This window comes from Ictidomys tridecemlineatus, chromosome 2, assembly GCF_052094955.1.
Source record: "Ictidomys tridecemlineatus isolate mIctTri1 chromosome 2, mIctTri1.hap1, whole genome shotgun sequence".
NCBI classification, from domain to species: Eukaryota; Metazoa; Chordata; class Mammalia; order Rodentia; family Sciuridae; genus Ictidomys; species Ictidomys tridecemlineatus.
Genome location: NC_135478.1, coordinates 17,754,282 through 17,771,359, shown reverse-complemented (window position 1 = coordinate 17,771,359; position 17,078 = coordinate 17,754,282). Strand labels below are relative to the sequence as shown.

The 17,078-nt window shown below is 38.2% G+C and overlaps 1 protein-coding gene across 1 annotated transcript; it reads right to left on the bottom strand.

The window, feature by feature from the left end:
- Positions 1-3,909: 3,909 nt before the first annotated feature.
- Lztfl1 (leucine zipper transcription factor like 1) lies at positions 3,910-16,909 on the bottom strand. The gene is made up of 10 exons (XM_005337892.5): positions 16,738-16,909; positions 14,868-14,992; positions 13,184-13,378; positions 11,710-11,770; positions 10,568-10,639; positions 9,161-9,226; positions 9,002-9,079; positions 6,926-7,102; positions 5,919-6,022; positions 3,910-5,174 (listed from the first exon to the last, which is right to left on the bottom strand). Exons 1-10 carry the CDS (start codon positions 16,738-16,740, stop codon positions 5,156-5,158), a joined length of 900 nt encoding a protein of 299 aa, XP_005337949.1. The 5' UTR covers positions 16,741-16,909; the 3' UTR covers positions 3,910-5,155.
- Between the last annotated feature and the right edge of the window lie 169 nt (positions 16,910-17,078).

Here is a 17,078-nt window from a genome sequence, read left to right as displayed (position 1 = left end):
CTGGTCTGGGGCTCTTCAGGTCAGCAGACCACAGGTCAGGGAAGGAGTTACCTGTCACCAGAGAGTAACTGAGTCTTCTAATGCAGAGCTGGGGTACCTTTAAGGGTAGAAAGGACTCTCAGGGGGTAATGGTGATACCTTAGGTTTGACCTCCAACGGGAGAGGGAAAGACAGTGTTGGGTGATGATCCCAGCTTCCATCACCCTCAGTGGAAGAATGGAGATGTTTCCATTCAGTGTCTTGAAGGATCCCCAGTAGGACTGAGTGCTGGTAGTCCACAATGGTGACCCTCAATCTGTCTTAATTCCTGTCTCTATAGGATTTCCTGGAATTACTTCCCAAATAAACCACCTGCACCTACATCTTTATCCGAATGTTTGAAATTTGGAGAACCCAACTAAGACTTTTTTTTTCAATGATTTTATCATGAGGTTTTTGTCATGCTCTTTGCTGAAATCCTGATATACCATTTTTCATGCTTTTAAAAGAGGGGCTGGGGATGTAGCTCAGTGGTAGGGTGCTTGCCTAGTATCTGTGATGCTTTGGGTTCTATCTGCACTGTGTGTGTGCATGCACACACATATATACACACACGACAAGTGAATTTAGCTTGCTATGATTTCTTCTTAGAAAGAGATCCATGCTGGGTCCTGGTGATTACATTTCTTTTCCAAGTGTACATGAAAATTCAACTAATAAAATGTTAATCTGACAGAAGGTCCACTGCTACTTTTAAAACTGAAGGAATTTCCTCTAAAAACTGTAACAAGACAGGGATGCCCTCTTTCACCACTTCTATTTAACATAGTTCTTGAAACACTGGCCAGAGCAATTAGACGAAAGAAGTTAAAGGGACACATATAGGAAAAGAAGAACTTAAATTAGCACTATTTGCTGATAAGATTTTATACCTAGAAGACCCAAAAAGCTCCACCAGAAAATTTATATAGTAAATGAATTCAGCAAAGTAGCAGGATATAAAATCAACACCCATAAATCAAAGGCATTTCTGTATATCAGTGACAAATCCTCTGAGAGGGAAATGAGGAAAACTACCCCATTTACAATAGCCTCAGGAAACAGAAAATACTTGGGAATCAATGAAAGAGGTGAAAGATCTATATAATGAAAACTACAGAACCCTAAAGAAAGAAATTAAAGAAGATCTTAGAAGATGTAAAGATCTACCTTGTTCTTGGATAGGCAGAATTAATATTATCAAAATGACCATACTACCAAAAGCACTATACAGATTTAATGCAATTCTGATCAAAATCCCAATGACATTCCTCACAGAAATAGAAAAAGCAATCATGAAATTCATCTAGAAAAATAAGAGACCCAGAGTAGCTAAAGCAATTCTTAGCAGGAAGAGTGAAGCAGGTGGCATGTCTATATCAGACCTTAAACTATACTACAGAGCAATAGTAACAAAACCAGCATGGTATTGGCACCAAAACAGATTGGTAGACCAATGGTACAGAATAGAGGTCACAGAGACTAACCCACAAAATTACAATTATCTTATATTAAACAAAGGTGCCAAAAACATGCATGGGAGAAAAAACAGCCTCTTTTACAAATGGTGCTGGGAAAACTGGAAATCCATATGCAACAAAATGAAATTAAACCCCTATCTCTCACATGCACAAAACTCAACTCAAAGTGGATCAAAGACTTAGGAATTAAACCTGAGACTCTGGGTCTGTTAGAAGAAAAAGTAGGCCCTAATCGATTTTGCTTCATCTAATGGCAGTGTTGTTGTTGTTTTAAATCTGTAAAAGTTAAATGTCTTATAGGTTCAAAAGGAGGAAATGACACTTTATATAATGCAAGGTATTGACTACTCTTTCATTAAGTCACATTCTCAAGTAGGTGGTACTGCAGCAGGATGCTCTCTTGGTAGAACAGATAACAGTGTCAAACAATGCTATGGTTCCCCCCAATGACCCAGCCAGTTGTCCCCACTCCACTATCTTTATTCTCCAAGGCAGAAGCTATTACCTTTTCATAAATATAATATTTCCCTTCAGAAAACAATGAAACTATTTTCTAAAAGGTGTTGAAAAATGTTTTGTCTAAATAAGATTTTATTTAAATATGAAATACCAAAAGCTGAGATAGCTTTTCTCTCTAAGACTTATGTGAGATAAATCATGTAATTGAATTTCTAATAGCAAAATTTTGATCACAGGCATTTACACATCAGCAGAGGGAAATCATTAATGCCAAGTTTTTGTAACCCAAGGATTTGAAATTTAAACATCTTTATAAAATTCTTTTCAGTTGATCAGAATGAAAATAAAAAATTGCAAAGGCTGCATCAAATAAGATTGCATATTTAATGTGCAGTAATATTTTCCCTATGAATTTATGATATAAGCAAATGATCATTTAAACATTTAATACTGGGCTGGGTATGTGGCTCAAGTGGTAGAGCGCTCACCTGGCATGGCATGTGTGTGGCCCAGGTTCGATACTCAGCACCACATAGCAACAAAGATGTTGTATCCGCCGAAAACTAAAAAATAAATATTAAAAAATTCTCTCTCTCTTTTAAAAAAGACATTTAATACTGAAAACGTAATAATGAAAATTATGTTGAACATTTCATTACTGTCAACAAAAAGTCTGAGTCACAATTTAGCAGAAGCCTTGAAATTTTAAATTAAAGTTGCATTTGACGGCCACCAGCTCACAGACTGTCTGTGCCCTTTCTACATTGAAAGTTTGCTTGAGGTTTGAACCAACATTCTTAGAGATCCAACATTTATAGAATAAAAAGGCTTTCTTTCCCAGTTAGATGAGATAAATCTTAACGCTGGGAACTACTAAAAGAAACAAGAATTTTGAACTACATTTTGCTGAGGGATAGGAGTTATAAAAACAAAACCAGAAGCACTAAAACGTGCTTGTCAAGTGCAAGGATAAAGTTGAGTGACACCAAAGTGCACACTGGTTTAGCTATGTTCTGGCATAAGTTAGATTTTAAGGTTTCAGAAATATTTTGAATTTATTATTGAACAAGTGGAACACAATATACAGAATATTAAAAAAAAAAAAACAAACTCAGGGTGACATTCTACTTAGCAAGGTAGGTTTCTCAACATACCTTCTTTCTCTCTTGGCATCAGACTGAGAAAGGAGTAGAGAGAAAAAAATTAAATGGCTTCTGAAGGCCACACTAGCCATTAGTTGGAAGTTCTGCTTCTGAATTATACAGAAGATACTGGTCCACAAATAATGGAATGGACTTTTGGAGGGATACCAATTTGAGCTAAGTCAGTAAGGGTGAGATGGAAGTCCTCAGTGAACACCCTATAGGCGATATTGAGGAGGAATTTCACCATGGAGAGACAGGCAAAGAACTGGTGGTAACAGCTGCCTTATGACTGTTATTTTCCCCCCCTCTCCCTGCTCTGCTTCATCCATCTTCTTAAGACTCCTTCCCCCTTCTTGGGAGGGGGGAGGGCAGTTATCTTATACTTTATCATTTGTTCCTTTCATATCTTAACACAAAACCTACAAGAAAAATAATGAATTCAAGGCTGATATTTAAAGTTTGAATAAAAACAGGGAGAATTATCCTTTGACCAGTAGCTCTTCTCTGGGAATAAGATCTTCACCTGTGGAAGAGGAATGGCTTCTCTAGCAGCTGTACTAATGGAAGATGTGACACTTTTTGTCTTTGGAAGTGGGAAAAATTACTAAGTTACTAAGTGCTTTCTTCTGAAGCATTAGTGTTTTGTGAGCTTCATTTTATTTATTTTTAGAGTGTACTTCTGCATTACACAACTGCAGGGGGGATGCCCATTTCCAGTGACTTATCCAAAAACACCTGAAAAAAAGCAGGACCAGTGAACATTGTTTTAGTTTTTTTTTTTTTTTTGCCATTGTGGAAGAACAACATAAAGGAGGAAAAGTTTATTTGGGGCTCATGGTTTCAGAAGTCTCAGTCTGCAAATTGCCAACTCCATTGCCCAGGCCTGAGGTGAGGCAGAACATCACAGAGGAAGGGTGTGACAGAAGACATGGCAACAAGGAGACAGAGGGAACTCTACTCACCAGGGACAAAATATATACACTAAAGGCATACCCCCGTTATCCCCTCCTCAAGTCATGCTGCCTACAGTCACTGCCCAGTTAATCCATTCAAGTGGATTAACACACTGACTGGGTGAAGGCTCTCATAACCCAATCATTTCACCTCTAAACTCTCTTGCACTGTCTCATACACACACTTTCGGGAGACACCTCATATCTAAACCATAACAGAAAGGCATTAAAACCTCTTGAAAAGCTATTGCTGTAAGCGCAAATTATAACCCAAAATCCAATCTGCAATCTGGTGATTGAATTTATGCTAAATATCAATTTTAAAAAGAGTTCTTATTTTACATGTAATTAAAATAATATTCTGGAAATACAAGTAACAATTACGTTGACACCAAGTCCAAATGCTTTCTAAATGTAGTATGGGATAGATCTGACTTCTCCATCAGTAGCATCAAGATGTCAAGATGCCAAAACACGCTGGCATCTCCTCTTAAACAATATTTAAGGCAGGAAGATGGGAAAAGTTAACCAAACCCTCATGTCCACTGCTGATAATTTTTCTTACAATGGGTGAAAATGCTGCCTCAGTTACTATTCACATTTTCAATGAATTCATACATTTCTTGATCAAATAGAGTAAATGAAGTAAGATTTCATCACTAATAATAAAAATAAGGTTTATTTGTAATAACTAACTTTAATAACTATTGTTTACCTTTGGGGAATGTACAACTATTCATATTATTAGCTTCTTAAATTCATTAAAAAGATATAGTTTTTATGCTAATGTAAAAGGCTAAGACTCTTTCTCCCACTCTAAAAATCTTCCTCCTGTCAATGTTTCCCACTGTATTTGAACTATGCCTCTGGAGCTTGGCAGAGTGCTCACTGGGCAGGGGTAATCGGCCAGAGCCATTACATTTCTTCTCTTCTCCACTGGACAACTGAAAATAGGGATTCTAGTTCAAAATATCATAAGCAAAGTATAATATTACAAAAATAGGGAGAGGGGATATGATGAAATGCTTCAGAATCCATGCCTGAGGTGGAAGGCAGTTGGTTTGTTCATGTTGTGGCAGTATCTGGAAATCTTCAGTTTTTAATCTTCTGACTCATACCTGGAGATATAAATTAAGAGTGGGTAAAGATATTTTTTGTTGTGATGCTGTCATTACCAAATGAGGTCACTTGATGCATCTCCAGGGATGAAAGTCATTCCTCATTTGCCATCAGCACTGTGGTGGTCATGTGCTTTTCAAGGCATTATGACAGTCACTAGGGATTTATGCCACAGAAAACCTAAGGTCCCTTTAGACTCCAGGTCTCTACAATATTTTGATACAATTATCCAATCCTCAGATCAATACCAAGAGCTGATGTGACTATGTGAGTGAAGGGTTAATAAATTTCCTTTTCTAAAGGACCAACCTGGTCTTAAATTGAGTTTCTAGTTCTCTTCCCTGGAACTTGGAAAAAGGCAAAATGCTAACTGAGTTTCTAGGCAAAACTGCTGATGACAGAACTGACCCCAGCTGGGAGGCTACACGTGGACAGGAGGACACACAGTAGAGAGGCCCACTGCCTTGTAGCTGCTGTGCTTCTGCCCATGTCCTGCTAAGTGGCTGCAGTGCCAAGAGCATCTCGATGTAGCTTCATGTGTGTGTAAAGGTCTGGCTAAACCTAAGCAGCAGTACTGGTGGCCTTAGGGACAAGGTCGGACCCAGCTCCACAGAAGAAGGCCTCTGGACTAAAGGACTGAACATCTACCCTCTCACCTGAGCCTTCTGGACACAGCTCAATTTTAACAGAAGACAAATATCAACCCAGGGGAGAGAGATGAAGGTGGGACTGGCCTGGCTTACTTTGCCAGTCTTTTCCTCAGGTCTTTGATTTGGTCATTCTTCTTGGTGAGAATCTCCTTCATGTTTCGATAAGCAGCTGTTTGTTGAAATTTCTTCTCTAATTCCTGCTTAGTGAAAAACATCAGCCCATTACTAAGAAATAGTTAAGGAAAGCATAGCAAATGGGATGAAAATGCTTGTTTTTTGCTTCAAATTTACTTACTATATAATTTCCTTAACAAAAGAAACTTAGGTAAAATGAAGACTATCCAAACTTTAAAAACATTATTTCAAATAAGAAGCCAAGAAAGTACTATTTTCCCAAGTAAAATGTTAGCAAATAACTCAAGTATTCTTCACCGAGGCATGAGAAATCTATGTGAAATATTAAACAATTTTCAGGTAAAATGAATCTTTTTTAAAAAATAAAACAATCTTTTTCAAATCCCAAAGTAATATCAGTATTTTAGAAAGAGGATTTAATTTAATTAAACTTTAGTTCCATATTCTTTTTTTTTTTAACTTTTATTTTTTAGTTGTGGATGGACACAATACCTTTATTTTATTTTTTTTACGTGGTGCTGAGGATCGAACCTAGTGCCTCATGCATGCTAGGCAAGTGCCACAACCCCAGCCCCAGTTCCATATTCTTAAGAGTCTAATCTCTAAAGTGAAGAATTTAACGCTCTACATATTCACATAAATTATTAAAAAGGTACAGAAACCTTAAAAAAAATCCCTGGTCCTTCTGTCAGGTTATAGGAGGACCAAGCCAAATGAGGTAGGGGGCAAGGGGAGATGCAGCCACAAGGACAACCATTTTCCCAGCCCATAGAAGGAGAGGAGATTGCTCATTATCACAGATAGTTTAGCACCACAGATGGAAGAATATCAATACCCAGAAGTGATAATCCTTTGGCCCATGTGTTTGCTAATACCTTGAGTAAAAATAATTTGAATATGTCCTCTACACTGTTTATCAGCTAATATGACATGAACAGACAATCCCTTAAACACAGTCTTCTGACCTTTTCAGCCATGCTCAGCTGCTCCTGAACCCTGAGTAGGTCGTGCTTGGCTGTTGCAAGATTCTCCTCCAGGGACTTCTGGTTTTCTGTCTTGTCATTAAGTGTCTTCTGAAACTCACTCTTTAAAGCAGCAACTGTGTTTTGCAAGTCACTCAAGTCTTGGGCCTTTATAAAATCCTACAAAAATGAAATACATGAATGTAGCTTCATGTTGGCATCCTAAATAATAACCGCTTTAGAATGGTGATTCAATGTCAAGGGAGAGGAAAGAAGAGACCGTGTGTGATGTGTGTGCATGCGGATGCAGCCTGGGCTGCCAGCAGGCCCAGTCCATCCACCACAGCTCAAGGGTGTGACCTCTTGCACATAGCAGACACTCCAAAGTCCCTGAATTCCAAATACAGAAAATATGCTTTATGAATTGCTGGCATTCCAGTCCAAAAGAAATGGGAGAATGAGATTTCAAAGTTGCAGTGCGGTGCGTACCAGAGTTGAGATGGCAAATAGTTTTCATTATGAAAAGCCAAAATCCTGAAGATTTTTGAGTCTTCGAAAGGGTATACGTGGAAAAAATATTTAAAAACTCAAGATAAAAAATTAAATAGATATGCTTTAGTCATTATTTACAAAAATATGAGAACAAAATGAGTACTGATAAAATACATGGGTTTTTTAATTTACAAGATTTTGAGTTTTTTATATTAATGAGCTATGTACATTTTTGCATAATCTGACAACAGAAATATGGCTTTTATTTGGAGCTTGTTTTTGACTAGACAAAATTCATGACAGAAAAATGATCTGTATTGATACAATAGGATAATGGTCTATGATAGCTAAATATATAGATCTGGAGCAGTCTTTTCAGCAAAAAAAAGTCTTTGCTCACTTTTGAAACCTAATCTTTAAAAATGTTTTATTTCATTGTGACTTGTAAATGCATATATCCATTTTGCTCGGGTCCAAAATTTTATTTGTTGTGTCCAAAATCTTAAAACAAAGTGAAGCAAAGCCCCAAATGGTTTTTAAACAAATTCATCATCCAAGAATGTTTGAAACTGTTTTTACTTTTGAGAAATTATGAAGCTGTTCTGGAACACTCAGCTCTATTTTATAAATCTATGGTTCTTGGCATGGTTGAAATCATACATATTTTCCTTTTATAAAACCATATACAAAATACCCTCCCATTTATAAAATATACACTCATACAAATACAAAAATGTATGAGATCTGCATCAAAGAGACAGAGAGGGAGGAAAAAGAAAGTAGAAATAGAAATGAAGCCAGACTGGCCATGAATGACGATTGGGAAGGCTGAGTGGTGGGCACATAGGGGTTCCCTGAACTACTCTTTCTCAGTAAAGTAGAATTTGAGATGGTAAATGTAGCAGACGTTCATAATAACAATATGACCACCAGAAAAGCCAATACTGCACTGAGCATTCACCCAAAAGGTCTCACTCAAATGAAATCATATTACAGCATTCACACGGGAAACAGAAAGCACACCTGACTTCCAGCAGGGGGAGCAACATTCAGTCATCAGTCCCAGCCAAGCCTGCAGGCTCAACCTGAATTTCACTGCACTATACAATGCAGCTGAATATATGGGTTTGAAGATTCATAACCACTAATTAATTTGATTTGATGAATCTCCTTGTGAGTAAATTCGACAGTTATTAACTTAATCAAATTTTTTTTAGCATTTGGAATTATTTGTTTCACTTAAATTTTTAAATTAAATTGAAATTACATAATAGCTCAAAAATTCACATGTGCTGGTTAGCAATGGAACCTCAATTTCGCCCAGCCCACCAGCCTCAATTCCTGCAAGACTCAACCACTAATTAATTTGATTTGATTTTGTCACACTAGTCCAAGGATGGACAGAGGGAAGAGTGCTTGTTCTCATTTGGTGTTTCTTGGGCAAGGCTGTTCCCTTACAGGACAACGGTGGCATTTTTCTTAGTGGCAGGATAGGGGTAAGATAATGAATAAGGACTAGACTTAATTTTAAATTTATAACTTTATTCTATCTAGAAAATGTGAAAAAGAAAGCTAAAACTGTTTCACCTTTTGATTTCCTTGGTCAAGCTGTAAATCTTGTAGTGCTTGTTCTAGTTTTGACTTCTCATCCAATGCATTTGTAGCCTATAATCAAATTTAAGTAGAACTCATCAGTATTTAATGTGTAAGGAACTCAATTATTTTTTTAAAGGATTTCTCACTTACCTGCATTTCAATGTTCTTCAGCCTTAACTTCAATTTCTCATTCTCTTCTTGAAGTCTCAAAATCTCCTTTATGAGTAAATTTGACAGTTATTATTTTAATCAAAATATTTTTAACATTTGGAATTATTATTTGTTTCACTTAAATTTTTAATTTCTAAATTAAATTGAAATTACATAATAGCTCAAAAATCCACATGCACTGGTTAGCAGCAGAACCCCAATTTCACCCAGCTCGCCAACCTCGATACCTATGAGTTAGCTTTGACTCAAAGACTTAAGAGTTCCTTTTCTCTCAGACCTCAAGCACACCTTTCCTTCTTCCAGCCTCTATCCACAGCCATTTTCCAGAGCCCCTCCCCTCTCAGCTGGCCAATCCTTCAAGGGTCTATTCTTGGCCTACACTATATACTTACCCTGAAAACACCATCTTCATCATTTCAGAGCCTTGTCTTCAAATGCTTCTGACCAACCTGAGGCTGAGCACCTTTGCTCTTATGCAGCTCCAACATGAACAGCCACCTGTCTTTCCCCTATACCCGACCTGTGTGATCCATCCAAGGGCACTCTGTTCCAAGTCTTGCCAGCCTCTGTCTGCCTCTCATCACTGACCATTATGTTCCCCTTATCAACAGTCCTGTTTCTCTTCCTCTGACAATTTAATCTGTCTTTACCTTCAAGGTCCAGCTCAGGCACCATCCTACCCAAGTGCCTGCTTTCACCCACGGGGAACTATGGCTTCTCCGCCACCCGATGATGCCCACAGCACACAGGAGAATCCTTTGGTTTCTCCTTCTGGAATATAAATTCTACCCTCCCAAGGAACTATGGCATTTTGAGAGTGAGGGATGAATATTATACTGCTTTTTAAAATCTTTAACAACATCTAGGGGCTGAGGGTGTGGCTCAAGTGGTAGCACACTCGCCTAGCACGCGTGAGGCACTGGGTTTGATTCTCAGCTCCACATAAAAATAAAGATATTGTGTTCATCTAAAACTAAAAAGTAAATATTAAAAAAAATCTTTAACATCTAGCATAATGTTGAGAATACAGGAGAAATGAAAAATATCTATTTGTATACTGACAAATTTTATAAAACATTTAAAAAATCCTTCATTGTTATCATGGATCAAAAAGTCTAAATGTCTGTCAGTAAACATTGTCCACAGTCCCACACTCTCCATGCTGCCACAGAAAGGTGTGCTCAAGAGCTGTGACACATGCTCTGGAAGGTGGATGTGCCCTCTTCTGGCCCACTGGGTACCATGAAGAAAGGCGGAAGGGCTAGTTACCCTCAATGGACCAGACTCTGAGACAATCTCCTGCCCTTTGTTCTCTCCCTAGAGTTGTTCAGGAAAAGGGAGAACAGAATTAGAGCTTTTCCATTGTTCAAAATGTTGACAACATACCTTGTTTAGGAGTTCTGTTGTCCCAACTTCGTTAATTGGAACAAGTTTTGGTTTTGTAATATCTATGATGGGCTGAAACAAAATAAAGAAACCAAACAAACTCAGCACAGAATAAACCACATCTATTCAGTGAGCACTGTGTATGAACATATGCACAGGGATGCCAGTACCATAGGTATGGGGATTCTCACTGGGTTCACCTGTTATATCTCAGGGCCTAAGCCACCACAAACCAATTTTAAAAATAAAAAAAGGAGGGAAAGAGACAAAAGCCAGACCTGATTTAGGTCCTAGCATCTAGGGACTAGAATTTTTATCTGTGGGAGCTAAAATTGATTTCTGCATGAACCTCAGACTGTGAAAAACGGTAATATTGGGGTGGGGCTGGGGCTCAGTGGTAAAGTACTTGCCTAGCACATGTGAGGCCCTGGGTTCAATTCTAAGCACCACATTTTAAAAAAAGATAAATAAAATAAAGGTATTGTGCCCATCTACAACTAAAAAATATTTAAATAAAAACAGTAATATTGCCAAGAATTTAGGCATCATACTATAGATGAACAATAACTGGAAATGAATATTAAGGTAGTTTAGTATTATGTATTAAAAACAAGCATCCATGTCCTCTGACCCAGAAATTTCTTAGCTATAAATATGTTCCAAAGAAAACACTGAAAAATGTTTTCTGAGGGTATGTCCATTGACTCATCTCAGCTGTGTTAACAATCTGACAACAGAGAGCATTTTTGGTATGTCTATGAAAGGGAATGGTGAATGATCATCGCACATGTTGAGAATGTTAAAAAGACAAGTTAGTAACTACTAGTATTGTCTCCATGTGACAGATGGGACTCAGTCATCTCAGGAAACCTGTTCAAGGTCACACAGCTAGGAGTGGCAGAGCCAGGAATATGAGCTCAGGTCTGACTCATCCCCAACCCTGCACTGTGCATCAGCTGAGTGAAGAGTTTACACAGCTGGACTGAGCAGGGAGTGTGTGTAGATGGGGGGCAGAAGAGACAAAAGCAGTTTTTCCAGTTATGCCCTTGAGAGTTTTCACTTTGACCTTTGAATGCTTTGAGTGCCTTGAGAGTTTTGAATACCAGCTATTAAGATATGGACTCAGGATGACCAAAAATTACCTTTTTATTTGAAGATGTAAATTCTGCTTTTTCAAATTCTGCAACTTGTTCTAATAATCCTCTTGAGGATAAAAGCAAAAGTAGAAGAATATCCATTTAGAATAAATTTATATCAGAGAAAAGAATAAAATCACTGGTACCAAGCTATCATATGCTAAAGGAAAGAGCACAAGAAGGACAAAATTTTACAACACCAGAAATGAGATTTAGTTATAAATGGTTGAGAATCCAAACAACACGCACTCAAATTTTGTACCTGCTAGGGATACAATATATGTTGCTAGAAGTAAATTGAATATTAATGTAAACATCAGTGAAATTTGTTTTTCTCCCTGTCTCTATTTCTGAGGTTCTATGAGGAGGTTGCTCTATTACATAGTATACATTGTTAGCTAAGAAAGGCAAACTGATATTTTAACAAAGCAGCCTCAGAAAATGAAATTAGTCTGCAGTATCTACTGAAGCTGAGAACTATGTATATCCTAGGAAAGATAGGGGACGTGGGGTGAGCCACCTACTGAGCTACAAGATGAGGAAGAGCTGACTGTAACACACAGCTCACACTTCTAAGCGTCATAAAATAGCAACTTCTTAAAGAGTTTTCTCATCAGACACCCTCTGTAGTTGCAGAAGCTAAATGACTTTCCCTCTCTGCCACAAGCTGTTCTTAGCATTGCTGGACACACTCCATATGAGCAAACATGATGCCACTCTGCCTAGAGAGCAGGCTTCAGGGTGGTCAGTCCCTCCTCATTTCTAGGATGTCTTTTCTTAGAAAAAGTATCAACTTCATTGATTTTTTCTACAGTTTTTTGAAATTAATGAGCTCTTCAATATTGTTAGGATTATAAACTGTTTTATATTTCCTATTTAAGGTTAACTTGTAATGCTGCTAGTAAGAATCAATGGTGCTGGGCGAGGTGGCACATGTCTATAATCTCAGTGACTTGGGAGGCTGTGGCAGGAGGATTTGAGTTCAAAGCCAGCCTCAGCAAAAGCGATGGGCTAGATAGAACTTGTCTCTAAATAAAATATGAAATAGGGCTGGGGATGTGGCTCAGTGGTCAATTCAATCCCCTGAACCCCCCCCCCCCCAAAAGAATCAATGGTATCTATCATATTAGAATTAATTTTTGAACTGCTTCATAATCTCTTTTTCTTTGTTGACCTAGCGATAATGACCAACTGTAATACTGAGCAAGCTAACAAGGATTCCACAAAAAATAAATAATGATAGCTTGGGAAGCAATTTCATAAATCTCAAAAGCCTTTGTAGTACCTAGTACAAACAGAATTTTGAAAGAACACTGAGTGGTATTTAAGAAAATTACCCAGTGTCCAGATGCTTTGTTGCTACCCTACCCAAATTTTCTCACACTCTAGCCCAAAGAAAATAAGCAGCATAGATATTTACTAGCTTTTAAGATTATGCTTGGGACTCTACCATCTCAATTGCAGATACAAATTTTATCACCTGTTTTCAAGCTCAGAGATGTCTGTCTGTAGCTTAAGATACCACTTCTCAGCTTGTGAAAACAGCTGCCGCAGAAGTAGCACATTGGTGTAGGCAGTGTTGATGAGCTCAGACTCCACCTCGCTATGCACCACAGCCTGCAACCCACTCAGGACTTCCGACACTTCATCCACAGTGAAGGTCTCCTCCACAAGCCTGAAAAACAACAAGGATCTGAAACTTCTGTATAAACAAAACAATTTACAAAATGCAACAAAATTAAGAAAGCCACATCAATGTTACCTAAAGAATTAAAGACTATAATGAAAATGTTTCTAGAAACTCTTTTCTTTGTTAATGCAACAGATTAAAAATAATTTAAACTCAAATTTTGATATTTACTTAAATGATTAAATTGGCTTAATTCTTCAAATGTTCACATCTGTTAATACAGTCTGAGAAACACTTCCAAAATCATATATTTTTTTCTTTAATTTTTTAATATTAAATATTTTCTACTTCTTTTTTTTCATCTTTTTTTAAATTGGTTGCTCAAAACTTTACAACGCTCTTGACATATCTAAATGTTTTCTATTTCAATCTCCACTACAATTAGTCTACTTACATTTAATAATCTCAAAAATTACTCGGAAGGTTTAGTTTCTCCTTTTTTTCCTAATATTTCTCTAGCATTTTAATAAACATATGAACTAGTCACATGTTGGTAAGTGCCTTCAAGAAATAAATGGTATTTTATATTGCTTCCATTAGCATTCTTTTTAAAAAAATATTTTTTAGTCATAGATGGACTCAATACCCCTATTTTATTTATTTTGTTTTTTTTCCAGAGAAAAATAGTATATCATTTAATTCATCTAGATTTTCTTCAACTTTTATCCTTAATGTAATGAGAGAAATGTTGGTTTTCATAGCAAATTTCATTTATTCCTTGATACTAGATAATTTTAATCCTTTAATTCTATTATTATAAATTTTTTTATTGGTTGTTATTTATTTATTTTAATGTGATGCTGAGGATTGAACCCAGTGCCTCACCACATGTCTAGGCAAGCGCTCTACTGCTGAGCCACCACCCCAGCCCTCTCTTAGCAATGAACATCACCATTGACAATAGCACTAAAAATCTACTTTCACTCAAGAGATATTTGGTCTGGAAGGGAATCATCTTCTCCAAACCCCTAATTACACAGAGAGGAGCACAAGGCTGGGAGAGTGGGAAGACCTGCCTATGATCCCACTGGGGGTGACTAAAACCACAACAATTCTCAGAAATCTCAGCAAATGACTGACACTGTGTCTTTGAAAAGCTGTGTATGCTTTCTAGTGCCAATGACAGTTTCACAGTAACACAGTCCTCCCCACTCCAAAGTCTCTTACCCTGTCTCTCAGCAAGACCAAGAGCTACTACCCCAACCTCATAAATAAAGTTACAGAATCTTATTGTTAATTCACAAGCCCATCACAGTTTCATGCCTACCTGTTAGAAACTTTGCCATCTCATAATCATCAGAATGTGCATGTTTGATAGATTGACTGTTTACATCACACTACAATTTCTATTCTTTGTATATCCAGGAGTTTCAGCATAGCTGCTCTCATCTGAATAATTAATCATGACAATCCCCATAATGGCTACCAGAAAGGATCTACATTCCTATTTGGTTTCCTTAGAGTTCCCTGATACCTGCTCTCCTTGAGGTCCTGGAAGCAGGAATCCACAGTTTTGAGTCTCAAGCCTCTTTTTGAACGAGCAAAACGCATATAATTAATAACTTCATTTTGGTGGTGCTCATTTAGGCCCAACTCTGCCTGAAAAAGAGAGAAGTAACTGAATTGTTAGTTTTGAAGATTTGATAAAAAAAAAACCCAACAGTGAAAATATACAGGATCCTGTCATAGAGACTGCTATATGTCCTTCAAATTCTGCTGTTCCTTTCTTCCTGGCTGCAGTATTGCTCCAGCTAGATGATGTTTCTTCAGCCTTCCTATAGTCAAGTGCAGCCATGGGACTACTTTTTAGGAATAGATGTGAACAGAAGAGGTATGGGCTATCTCCAATGCATGGACCTTAAGACAGGGGTACATCTTTGTAACATCCTATTTCTGTGAAGCCTGTTTTTTATGTGGTGCTAAGGATCAAACCCAGTGCTTCCCACGTGCCTCAGAGTCTTACAGACAACATGAATACCTCATGGGCTGGAAGGGCAGCAAGATGAAAGAGATGTGTATTCTCATCTCATGGAACACCACTGACCTAGTCATCTCACTGAAATGAGCAGTGAAATATGATGCTAAGTGAGAAAGAAAAAAACTTCTGAATTCTTTCAGACATTGTTTTTTGGTCTGTTTTAGCAACTTAACCTTATCCACTGCATACAGCTTTAAAAAGTGTAATTTAGTTTGGAAACAGGCATTAGTTGGTTTTTATTTTAAAACAGATGAGAGCTTTACAGATACTTAAGAGGTAAGGAAGGCTGGGCTAGCAGCCAAGGATAGGTCAAATAATGCTTAATATTTTTTGCATGTACTGTACTATTTTATATGCATTATTTCAATTACGTTAACAACCCTAGAATTATCTACAATATATAACCTAAGTCTGACTTCAAAGCTTAGGTTGTTAACTGAATTGATAGAAATGAAAGAAGATAGAACATGAACTGGAATCAAATTTTTTGTGATATCACCATCAACATTTTTTCAAATCACTTTCATAATACTTTAGGGAAATCAAGAGAAGGAGTAAGCTCAAGAAGGGTAAGGAATGATTAGGAATGATCTATTTTTTGCTTTTGGCGACTTAGGAAGTCTGACTGCTGAGGTGTTTCAGTAGCCCATTTAAGCAGCAATCCCAAATCTGGTTTCACTCCTTTTTTTTTTTTTGCCTGAACACATCAACTTCCGTACTGTACACGGCTCTAAGTACAAATACCATTTCATTGGCATGTTATACCTACTGGAGGGACTAAGTGGTATTTTCTTCTTTTTATTTTTTGATACTGGGGACTGAATCCAAAGCTTCACTCATGTGAAGCCTGCATTCTACCACTAAGCTCCAGTCCCAGCCTAAGGTTTTTTTTGAACAGGGTAATACAAAGGAAATGTCACCCCAAATTTCTTTAGTTGTAAAATAGAGTGCTAGAATTATTAAAGATGAAGATTCCACATCAGGAAGTTGGATTCCTTCAATTATCATGTTGGCAAACGTGTTTGTGTGTGTGCGTAAACTGGAGTTTCTTAGAAGAGTGTGGAAACCCGGCGCCGAGCGGCTCTTCACCTACTGAGTTGTGACTTGGCCCTGGCATCTCCCCAGGCAGGAGCGAGAGACGACGTGACGGAGAGCGGCTGCTAGGATAGAGATTCACTCAGGGTTACGCCGGAGGGGCTTGGGCTGAGGTTAACCGAGACTCTCGCGCTCAGCGCAGTCTCCCTTCCTCGGGCTCAGGAGTTGGGCTCAAACAAGCTGAGGACACGCCGTCATTCCGGACCCACCCGCTTAGCGTCTCGAGCCCGGCCGCGGCACTTTCCTCCGCGCCAGCCGGTCCGCTACTCACCATGGCGCTAGGCGGGGTCAGGAGCCTAAAGGAGCGAGAGAGGTGAGGCGGTGATTTGCTAAATCCCAAATCACCAAGATCCGCAGGACCGCAAAAGGATGGAGATAAAACGGGTTGTTTAGAAGCCTGTGGTTGCTAATAGGAACGCAGGCACGTGGTCTGCAGTTACGCATGTTCATTGGTCCTCAAGATCACGAGACAGGAAGTGCCTATGACTGGCAGATATCCGCATGCGCATTAGCTTCTTGGTCCGGAAGTCCCACCTTTTAATGCCACGCTGCCTTTTGGCGCGGACCGCCGTTGCCAATGGTAACGGGGGGGCGGGGCCGCCAGGGTCACCA